Source organism: Sapajus apella, unplaced genomic scaffold, assembly GCF_009761245.1.
Source record: "Sapajus apella isolate SASKATOON/1434 unplaced genomic scaffold, GSC_monkey_1.0 scaffold153, whole genome shotgun sequence".
In the NCBI taxonomy this organism is placed as follows: domain Eukaryota; kingdom Metazoa; phylum Chordata; class Mammalia; order Primates; family Cebidae; genus Sapajus; species Sapajus apella.
Window position 1 is genome coordinate 1,994,544 of NW_022437093.1, and position 12,074 is coordinate 2,006,617.

At 37.0% G+C, this 12,074-nt stretch overlaps 1 protein-coding gene across 11 annotated transcripts in view; it reads left to right on the plus strand.

The window, feature by feature from the left end:
* CDC27 (cell division cycle 27) overlaps positions 1 to 12,074 on the plus strand; it is a 69,150-nt gene that overhangs the window by 6,002 nt on the left and 51,074 nt on the right. For 7 of the 11 annotated variants that reach the window (XM_032265964.1, XM_032265960.1, XM_032265965.1 and 4 more), the window contains exons 2-3: positions 1,169 to 1,244; positions 11,528 to 11,675. In XM_032265964.1, coding sequence (XP_032121855.1) covers positions 1,169 to 1,244; positions 11,528 to 11,675 — 224 coding nt within the window. The remainder of the gene's footprint in view (positions 1 to 1,168; positions 1,245 to 11,527; positions 11,676 to 12,074) is intronic. The other 4 variants (XM_032265971.1, XM_032265966.1, XM_032265969.1 and 1 more) reach the window with 1 other exon arrangement.

The window sequence follows — 12,074 nt, forward strand, 5'->3', positions numbered from 1 at the left end:
AAAAAAAAAAAAAAAAAAAAAAAAAAAAAAAAAAAAAAACCTAGAAATAACTTAGATGTCCACATGCTGTAAAATAGATAAAATACGTTTTAGATTTTGGTATATTTATACAATGAAAATATTATTCAGCAATGAAAATGAACTCTAGCTACACATATCAAGAATGAATTTTCAAAACATTAGATTTCAAAAGCAAATCATAGCAGAATATATACAATATGATTGTATTCATTTAAAGTTCAAAAACAAGGAAAAGTAAATGTTTTAGGGATGATATGTACAAATGTATGAAATTGTGAAGAAAACCAAGAGAAACAAGAAAATTCAGTGTGGTGGTTTTCCTCTTTGGGGCAGGAAGAGGTTTTGTTATCAGCAAGGAACACACAAGGAGTTTCAGATATATTTTATTTCTTAAGCTGGGTGGTGAGTATCTGGGTCTAAATGTTTTTGGTTATTATTACTTAAAATGTCCTTCTATCTCATATATACTTTAGGTTATATGTTTCGTAATTCTAAAAGAGAAACATATATTCAAAAAATTAAAAGCTATTCCTATGATAACTTTACTCATTTGCATTCCAATATGCTTCCTTGAGTGAAGGAGAATGGAGTGGCATTAAAGGTAATAGATAGGGAAGTTTTTGTGGAAGGATCACATACATTTTAATATCTCTGTTGTGTATATCACGTAAAGTGGTTGAGAACCACTGCTGCCGAGTCTGTAGTTTAGTAGAGTTGGCAGTCTGTAAACAAATAACTATGTTATGAGTACTCTATTAGAAGAGGTATCTTAAAAAAGAAATGGCTTGACATCAGCTAGGAAAACTTTATGAGGCAGATGTTATTTAAACTGGGTCTTTAGGGACGAGCAACTTATAAGGGAAGATTGGTGAGGGGAACCCACATTGCCCTATGGAGGAAAAGGATGTATAAAGGCACAGAAGCCTGTAAGTCCATAGAGGATTGAGGGAGGAAATTCAGATATGTTAGGAGCTATACTGTGAAGAGCCTTACCCAGCTCACTGTGGAGTTTACTCTGTGGGCATTGGGATTTTATCACTTAAATTAGGGATATTAATTTCAGTATTCAATGTAAGGTTCTGTGCTAGTAGTTACTTTGAAAGTCTGTATGAATGTATATTTATGTTCTTTTTCCTCCCATTTGCAGGCTGCTATATGGCAAGCACTAAACCACTATGCTTACCGAGATGCGGTTTTCCTCGCAGAACGCCTTTATGCAGAAGGTTTGAAATTCATTCATTGCTGTAGAATGATAAATGAATAACATATACAAAATTACATAACTTTTTATCACTGTAACAAGATTCTAGGTATCATTTTCTTGTTCTTTCTTTCTTTCTGATTGACACTACTTGATAAAATCTTTTTATCTGTGTAGTTCCCTTACATGCTACTTTTAATAACTATGTTGAGTTGATTCAGGTTTCTATACTATGATTTACTTAATCATTTTTTAATCTTTAAGTATTTTTTTTCCAGGGTTTGTGGTGGTGGTAGTGGGTTTTTTGTTTGTTTGTTTGTTTGTTTGTTTTTTTGAGACAGGATCTCACTCTGTTACCCATGTTGGAGTATAGTGGCACCATCTTAGCTCACTGCAACCTCAAGCCATCCTCTCTCCTAGCTGGGACTGCAGGCACAGGCCACCACGCCTGGCTAATCTTTTATTTATTTATTTATTTATTTATTTTCCGGTAGCGATAGGGTGATAGAGTTTTGCTATGTTGCCCAGGCTGCTCTCAGACTCCTGAGCTTAGGCAATCTACTTGCCTTGGCCTCCCAAAATGCTGGAATTATAGGCTTGAGCCACCATGCCATGTATTTTGGTTTTGTTTTTAAGAGTCTATATTCTATGGTGAAGAACATGGATTTAGACTCTATAGCCTTGGTATCAATCCTAACCTGTCACTTAAATGTACAGTTTTATAACCTTGGATGAGTTACTTTAATATCTGAAAATTCAGCTATTTTATCTGTAAAATAATCATTCCCTCTTAGAATTGAAAAATTCAGTGAGATGGTGTATTTAAAACACTTGACATAGCCATCTGGCTTGATAATAATTAAATGCTTAATAAACTACTGATAATGTATGTTTTGTTTCCATCATTATCATTCCCTTTCTAAGTTGCTGATATAGATCATTGTGAGCAGGTTTTCTTTTTTTTCTTTTGAGTCATTTCCTTAGGTTATATATTTTTTAATGGAATTTACATGTCAAACAGTATGAGTTTGGTAGCTGGAGAGTTAGGAGAACAAGGCCTAAACCTCAGGGGCAGGAAATTTCACAAAAGGACAAAGAACAATGGTTGGAAGTAGTTTTGAGACATTAAGTGGAAACCAGCCTTAACTTGACTCTGAGATAGTGGGATATTAGGTGATTACTGTCCTTGTGAGAGAGCTGTCAGGTGCTGGGTGGAGAATGGGAATTCAATGAGGAAGATCTGTGCACTGAGAGTTTGAGGTCCCAATGAAAAGATTTATAAAGGCAGGAATGGAAGGCTTAGAAAGAAGATGTTACAATAGATTAACCTTCTCCATTTACTTATGCAAAAACAATGTTTATTGTGAATAACCTATTTAAATATATTTTAATTGATACCTAAGCAGGTCACATATTTTGCTGTCTTTTTAAAAATTTTTGTTGTCTAGGTCTCACTCTGTCACCCAGGCTAGAGTAGTGGTACAATCATAGCTCACTGCTGCCTTGAACTCCTGGACTGAAGTGATCCTTCTGCCTCAGCGCCTCCCAAAGAGCTGGGAATTCAGATGTGAGCCACTGTGCTCAGCCACCATCTTATAGTATTTCCTTTATGTATTTGCTTATTGTTAAAGAATAGGCAGTTTCTAGTTTCTTAAAAAGTGTAAATTCATGATTTAGAATTCAACTAGATTTTCCTGTAGAATTGATTCCAAGATTCCCAGATTAGTCCACACAAAGCTGTTTAATCCACATTATTAATGTGCCTGATGCAATGCTTGGCACTTGGAAAGTTGCTCACTAAATGTTAGTTTCTTTCAATATAGAACCTAACCATTCTGTTTAACCGTACTTTTATGAGGGAAGATTTTAGAATTTAAGTGTAATAAGAGCACATACTATCCTGGCTCAGTAAAATGACAACAATAATTCTATTATTTATTGATTTCTTACTGTGTACTAGGTACTCTAAGTACTTAATTTTAGTTATTTAATCTTCAATAAATACATAAAATGGACATTGCTATTGCTATTTTCTGGATGAAGAAACTGAGACCAATGTCCACTGGCAGCAACTAGTAGATTTGTCTGATTCCACTTTACCAAGGGTAGCAAATACTTGCCACTTCTCTGATTTGCAACCATAGTAGGCATCACTAATCTATCACAGTACTCATTCCCACTGAACCAGCCTCAGAATTCTTGGCAACACAGTTTTCTTGGCTGGACAATATCAGTTGATATGCTAGATGTAACCTGTTTGCTCAGTGGCCTCCTATGTCACTAGCAGCAGTTTCTATATTTGGAGAAAGACATCCAACAAGGCATGAGGCTAAAGCAGTTGATGGGTAGGATATTCTGTAAGTCAAATTCTTGAAATATTTTCTCAGTTTCACTAGTTCTTTGTCCCCCATTTGTCTTTCTCTCAAGAGATTCATAGTTGGCCTGAGACTATGGGATAAGAGAGAAAGAATAGCAGAATGGTATAAGAGAGAATCTGAACTGAGATACTCATTCACCATTTGATCTTAAGCAGAAGTCATTCTGAGCCTTATTTTCCTTATCTTTAAAAGAGAAGAGAAATCATCTATTTAACAACATAGTTTTAAGGACTAAATACAGTAAAATATGTTAAGAGTCTGCTGTAGTTTCTGGCACTTAGTCCTTTAGAAGTCCTTCTCTCCTCTAGCATATCCTAATACAGTGATTTTTCAGGGTTTTTAAAATTCTTATTTTTACTTTTATTTTTTGAGATAGCCTGTTACCTACGCTGGAGTGCAGTGGCGTGATCTTGTCTCACTTCAGTCTTTACCTCTCAGACTCAAGCAGTCCTCTGGCCTCATCCTCCCTAGTAGCTGGGACTACAGGCACATGCCAGCATGCCTGGCTAGTTTTTGTTAGTTTGTTTGGAGACGGAGTCTTTCACTGTTACCCAGGCTGGAGTGCTGTGGCACGATCTCAGCTCACTGCAACCTCTGCCTCCTGGTTCAATCAATTCCCCTGCCTCAGCCTCCCAAGTAACTGAGATTATAGGCACCTGCCACCATGCCTGGCTAATATTTGTATTTTTAGTAGAGACTGGGTTTCAGCATGTTGGCCAGGCTGATCTCGAACTCCTGACCTTGTGATCCCCCACCTCCGCCCCACCATTGGCTTCCCAAAGTGCTGGGATTGCAGGTATGAGCCACCACTCCTGGTGCTAATTTTTGTTTCTTTGAGGACACGAGGTCTCACTATGTTGCCCAGGCCAATCTTGAACTCCTGGTCTCAAGCGATCCTCCCACCTCCACCTCCCAAAGTGCTGGGATTATAGACATGAGCCACTGTGCCTGGCCAGATATTTTTTTTACCCTTATTAGATAATGATACACTCTGATATTTTCCGTTAAGTGGTTTTGTTGTTGTTTTAATGTAAGTTGATAACCACTAAATTGATATCACATTCCACTAGCAAGTTAAGATTTGCTGTTTTGGAAAAACTCTGTCCAGATTTTACCATCTCTCTCCAATAAATTCCCTTCCATTGTAAGCATGTATTTTTCTTCTCACTGCCAATATCTGATCCCTTTGACCAAGGTTTTTCTCCTTTGTTAATTGATTAAGTGTTAAGAATGAATAGAAATAAGTGCTATAGAACAAATAGAAATAGTGTCAGACTATGAGGAAAAAAATACATTAACTACTATGGAAGGTCCTTGGAGATGTATGCATACGTGTGTGTGTATTTATATACACATACATATAAAATAAGAGTTATGTTCAGAAAATCAACCAGATATAAGTTTTGTGTGCATTTTTTTCGTTAAGTAATTGCTATCAATGGAACTCCATGAGACTGAGGATTATAACCAGTGAAAGGAAAAGAAAGAGAAACAGCTGAAAACCTTGTGTCGACATGGATTCCTAGGTTATTTTGAGGGTCCTAACCCAAAGCTCAAAATTGCTTGAGGTCCAGTGTTTTATCTTAATATGGGTTTTACATCCCATACTGCAAAATATTTTTGTTTGTTTGTTTGTGACGGAGTCTCCCTCTGTTGCCCAGGCTGGAGTGCAGTGGCCCAATCTCATCTCACTGCCTCCCAGGTTCAAGCAATACTGCCTCAGCCTCCTGAGCAGCTGGCATTACAGGTACCTGACTCCATGCCCAGGTACTTTTTGTATTTTTAGTAGAGAGGGGGTTTCACCATGTTGGCTGGTCTCAAACTCCTGGCCTCAAGTGATCTGCCCTCCTTGGCCGCACAAAGTGCTGGGATTACAGGCATGAGCCAGAGTGTCCAGTCTTTATTTTTTAATATTAGTACTTTTTAAACACTTTTTGTTTATTTTTTAAGTCAGGGTCTCTGTGTTGCCCATGCCGGCCTCAAACACTTGGGCACAAGCTATCCTCCCAAGTAGCTAGGAATATAGGCAATGCCACTGTGCTCTGCTTGAATACATTTTAAATTACCATAAGATTGTTCACCAGTTTTCTACCTGCCTTAGTATTTAGTGGGTAAGATGTATAGATTGCATTGAGTATTATCAATTTTAATAAATTGGGCTCAGGGGAGAAAACTAAACCAGAGTAAAATGTTCAGCATCTGTTTCTTTTCTCTTAACCAGGATACTGAGAGCCTAAACTCACAGAAATATATGCATATAAATAGCAACATATTAAAAACACTATTTACCAGCTTGTGTTAAAATCATTATTAAAGAATATCCAGAATTTTAAAGATGTTGCATAATGTATCATTTTTAGGCCTTTATTGATCCAAGACTTAACTATTTTCATTGATTTAACTTGTAAGTTTCACAGACATATGAAATCAATATATTCAAATGTAACCTAAGATAACACTAACTGATTTTCCTTATCTCCCTTTCCCTGCCTTTTCCTTTTCTCCTCCCAAATCTATGTTCCTTCTTAAAACCCTTCAGAGGTATCTAATTGCTGTAAGGATCTATTCCTAAATCTATATACAGTTTACAAAGCCCTGTGCAATCTGGCTATCTTTTTTCTTCTCATGTATTGCCACTTTCTGCCTCAAACACTAAGGAGCCTCTTAAGACTTCTTCTAGCCTTCTTGTATTTGTGGTCTTTTTACTGTAAGCATGGTTTTAAAATACTTAAGAGCACTGTTAACTCCATTATTAACAATATGTATAAAATCAAAGTATTGAAATGCAGGATGTAAATAAATGTAGAAAAGATAAAAATAGAGAATAGTATTAGTATGCTAAAATTGCATATGTAGATGAAATGTTCAACAGTAGAAATGACTGTGAACAACAGAATGAATAATGCAAGATAAGTACAGTCTCCATGCAATTGAAAACAGCAAAAAATATTGATGAAATAGAATTAATTACTTGAGCGTGTGGCTCAGTGACACTTATGTACCTCCTGCATTAATATCAAATGTCTATTCAGGTGTTGTAAATTTAAGAGAAGGCCAGTAATTAAAATAATAGCACATATAGCCCTCACTATATGTCAGATACTATCCTAATTGCTGTACATGTGTTAAGTCATTTAATCTTAACAGCAACCTTTAAAAGTAGGTACTCATAGTCCTTATTTTACAGTGAAAAAAAAATGAGGGTCAGAGAAGTTAACTTGCTCTAAGTCATAGCTAATAAATTGAAGTGCCAAATCTGAACCCAAGCAGTCTAGCTTCAGAGTCAGCACTTCAATCCACATGCCCTACTGCTTATAGTTGATTTAAAAACTTAACGGACGATCAATTTGTTTTATTTTTATTTTTTCTTTTGAGAGAGCCTTGCTCTGTTGCCCAGGCTGCAGTGCAGTGCCATAATCTCAGCTCACTGCAACCTCTACTTCCCAGGTTCAAGCGATTCTTGTACCTCAGCTTCCCGAGAAGCTGGGATTACAGACATGCGCCACCATGTCCAGCTAATTTTTTGTATTTTTAGTAGAGACGAAGTTTCGCCATGTTTGCCAGGATGCTCTCCAACTCATGGACTCAAGTGATCCGCCCACCTTAGCTGGGATTACTGCACATGGCCCATATAATCAATTTGAAACGTATGTCATAAATCATAGATGGTTCCATAGTTCTATGCCCTTAAACAACATCAGAGTGCATGACAGGGCAGCCAGCAGAGTACTCTAACCTCTGAGAGCTTCTGTGATATTTGTATAGTTTATCAAGGCTAGGTAAAGAACAGTTACCTCAACAAATTTTAAGTTTTGTCAAACTGGTCCATTTTAGAAAGGCTGCATATTTAGATTATAAATCAGTGTGAAGAAAACATGTCTATCTGGTTTAAAAGCATTGAAGGACTAATTTACCTTTCTATTTGATCTAAATGTATCTGGAGGATGCAAGGCTAAACCTGTCTTAATTATTTTAAACTTATATCCAAAAGACCTTTAAACTCTTGAAGCCGAACCTATTTGTAAGAAGAGGAACTTCAGTAGTGTCCTACAACTTATTTTTTTATTTATGTATTTATTTATTTATTTGTTTTTTTGAGACAGAGTCTCTCTCTGTCACCCAGGCTGGAGTGCAGTGGCACGATCTCGGCTCACTGCAACCTCCGCCTTCCGTGTTCAAGCAATTCTCCTGCCTCAGCTTCTCAAGTAGCTGGGATCACAGGTGCACGCCACCACACCCAGCTGAATTTTGTATGTTTAATAGAGCTGGGGGTTTCGTCAAGTTGGCCAGGCTGGTCTTGAACTGCTGACCTTAGGTGATCCACTTGCCTTGGCCTCCCAAAGTGCTGGGATTACAGGCTTAATTTGTTTGTTTTTTCACTTTAATAGTGCATTCTGGAAATCTTTCTATGTCGTTTTTTTCATCACATGGACATAGCATAATTTATTACATGATTGATTTCTCAATATTATTAAGAGTGACTTCATGGAGTCAATGCTAACTTCATTCATGATTATAAAATATATCATGGACCTTATAATTCTAATCCCATATTTTAATTAAGGCTGTAAGTAAAGGATGGTAAATAGTGGCATGCAAACATCTGTAACTGTTTCCAGATCCTGTTATTTTGATCGCTGTGCTTGCTAGCTAGGCCATGATCAGCCTCAGAATTTTTCTGAACATGGCGTTTCAGACAGCCATTATCAGTTAGTTGGAGTTACTGTTCCAGATGAAATCTATTTGTCGATCCTAGCCAGTAAACATATTCCATGCCTTTTAGATACTGGTTCATTAGTTGTGTTTGGGGTACTGTTACATTTCTCTGCTGCCAAATTACTTGTGAGGAGCCTCAGAAACCACTCATGTCACAACACTTCAGGTTGTTCTGGATTTACTTCATTATCTGAGAGTTTCTTTATTTTATTTATTAATTAATTTATTTATTTTTATTTTTTAAACAGTGTCACACTGTCATCTAGGCTAGAGTGCAGTGGTGCGATCTCAGCTCACTGCAATCTCTGCCTCCTAGGTTCAAACGATTCTTCTGCTTCAGTTTTCTGACTAGCTGGGATTACAGGCATGTGCCACTACACCTGGCTAATTTTTTTATTTTGAGTAGAGGCAGGGTCTTGCTCTGTTGGCTGGCTGGTCTTGAATTCCTGAACTCAGGTGATCTGCCTGCCTTGGCTTCCCAGAGTGCTAGGATAACAGGCATTGAACCACCATGCCCAGCCGGTTTCATTATTTTTGTTTTGCCTAAATCACCAGTCCATATTCCCATTTGAACATATAATTTTTAAGTTATTATGCTTCAAAAAGCTAACTGCAGTGTTAAACTAAAATTACATACACACACACACACACACACAGACAGAAAGAACAGTTGGTATTTTTATATTATTATGGAATTTTATTGCAGTGAAAATGGACCTATACGTAATCAAGTATTTGTAAACAATTAAGACAGCATTACTATAACTGGGAGTTAAGCTAGTTTGTGGGAGCCCTTGTTTATTGATATAATCAATAGTTTTTAAAAACTTAGAAGGTGAAAAGAAACCAGACCATTGTAAAATCTAGAGGAAATCAAACTTTCTCTTTTTGTTTTTGAGACAGAGTCTCACCCTGTCTCCCAGGCTGAAGTGCAGTGGCACAATCTCCACTCACTGCAACCTCTGCCTCCCAGGTTCAAGCGATTCTCCTGCCTCAGCCTCCCAAGTAGATGGGATTATAGCCACCTGCCACCACACCCAGCTAATTTTTTTTTTTTTTTTTTTTTTTTGGTATTTTTAGTAGGGGTTTAACCATGTTGGCCAAGTTGATCTTGAATTCAGGTGACCCACCAGCCTCGGCCTTTCAAAGTGCTGGGATTACAGGCATGAGCCACTGTATCCTGCAAATTTATGTAAATAAGAAGTTGTAGGTCAGTAAAATTAATAATTTATTCCTATGGCAGTGAGCACCCCATTCTTTTTTTTTCACACCTGCAGCTCTAATACTACTATACATCTCATTAACACACGTGCCAAAATTTCTTATTTACTATTTATTTTTTTACACTGTAGTTTCATGAAAAACCATAAGATGGGCTAGAGAAGAAGAGTTCTGTTGGCCTTTGCCTGCACATATCTGTGACAGAAACTTAGAAATAAAATTTCAAATTACTTTTTTATCCAAAATCTTAGAATGATGTTAACTATTTTAAAAGATGTGTAGCTGGGCATGGTGGCTCACAGCTATAATCCCAGCACTTTGGGAGGCCAAGGTAGGTGGATCACCTGAGGTCCGGAGGTCAAGACCAGCTTGACCAACATGGAGAATCCCTGTCTCTACTGAAAATACAAAATTAGCCAGGTGTGGTGGCCCATGCCTATAATCCCAGCTACTCGGAAGGCTGGGACAGCAGAATCGCTTGAACCCAGGAGGTGGAGGTTGTGGTGACCTGAGATTGAGCCATTACACTCCAACCTGGGCAACAAGAGTGAAACTCTGTCTCAAAAAAAAAGATGTGACAAGTTTGTCTTGTACCTTTCAACAGTGGTTCTCAAGCTTGAGAATGCCACAGAATCACCTGAAGAGTTTGTTAACCACGTAGATTGCTGGTTCCTACTTTCAGGATTACTAATTTAGTGGGTATGAGATAGGGCACAACAATTTTCATTTCTAGCAAGTTTCCAAGTCATGCTGATACTGGTATAAGGTCCATACTTTGAGAACCACTGGCTTAGAAGATCCTTCAGCTCACTGGGATTATTTCATAAACCATTTTAAGAAGCACAGTTTTGCGATTTTACCTCTTTCTATCCCCTTTGTTGTTGCCTCTGTAGACCCTCATCTGGATTGTGGGGATAGAAGTGAAGTGATGATCAGTTTGGTAGAGACATAGAATAAATAAGGGTGAAAAATGCCACATTGTATTAAGAAGGCAGGGGGCTGGCCGGGCACGGTGGCTCACGCCTGTAATCCCAGCACTTTGGGAGGCCAAGGCAGGTGGATCACGAGGTCAAGAGATCGAGACCATCCTGGTCAACACGGTGAAACCCCATCTCTACTAAAACTACAAAAAATTAGCTGGGCATGGTGGTGCGTGCCTGTAATCCCAGCTACTCAGGAGGCTGAGGCAGGAGAATTGCCTGAACCCAGGAGGCAGAGGTTGCGGTGAGCCGAGATCGCGCCATTGCACTCCAGCCTGGGTAACAAGAGCGAAACTCCGTCTCAAAAAAATAAATAAATAAAAAGAAAGAAGGCAGGGGGCATTTCATAATGTAAAAAAGAGGGACAGATTGATAGATAACTCAGGTCTTGCCACTGTAATGTAATTTAATTATTGTTACTATACAAGTCTGTCAACTGAATGTTAAAATGGTGTGAGCATTTACAATTTATAATTTTTTATCTTAAATATCTTAAATATAATTTAATGTATATTTGATGTTAAAGCAAAACAAGTGGTTTTTTTTCAATCCGGTCTTTTTTAAATGTAAAAATTATTTCATACTGGTAATTAGATTTATTTATGCTCAGGTTTCTCTTACTAATGAAATTTGACTTCTCCCAAAAGATTTATTAGAAAAATACTATCTAAAAACAAGATCCTTTACTGGTAGTCTGTTTAAAGGCAGGGATATTTGTATATATGTTTGCTTTTCTTAAGTATTTACAGAGAATACCATGATTGTCTTCATTGTATTATTTCCTTGGTTTCTTAGAAAGAAAAGTAATCGAGAGCTAAGGAACTAACTTTGCTATAAGCAAACTGTTTCTCCACAATTCAAATTTGAATTAATAAGTAATTGTTTTGTGTTAAAATAGCATGCCTAATTTGCCTAATTTTTTTTTTTTGCTAAATTTATTTATTGCATGATAAACTGATTATCATTCAATATACTGAACAATAGCCTTTTTTTAAAATGTCTATTTTTAGTACATTCAGAAGAAGCCTTGTTTTTACTGGCAACCTGTTATTACCGCTCAGGAAAGGCATATAAAGCATATAGACTGTTGAAAGGACACAGTTGTACTACACCGCAATGCAAATACCTGCTTGCAAAATGTTGTGTTGATCTCAGCAAGTAAGTTTTAAAATATGTTTTAGCTATTTTATTTTACTTACACTGTTGAATTTTCAATAAAATTCTTTTGATGGTAAACTCTGATTCCCTTTCTTCCCTCTTGTTCATCTATTTCAGTAAATGTTTATACTGTTGCCTCTGGCATTATTTATATTATGGAGATTTCATTGTTATGGTAATAAATAATAGATTTTAACTCTGGAGAAACTTAAGTTATAACTAATTCTAATTGGTTTCTTAAATGATCACAAATATTTTGTTTTCTTTGCTTTCAGTGTTAGACCAGTTTGAATAAGCCTGAAAACTCTCCAGTTCACTTGAGATTAATACTCCCCTGTGTTTAGGTGATTGTATAGTTTCCTTTCAAGATCATTTTATTGAGTACATCTTTTGCACATT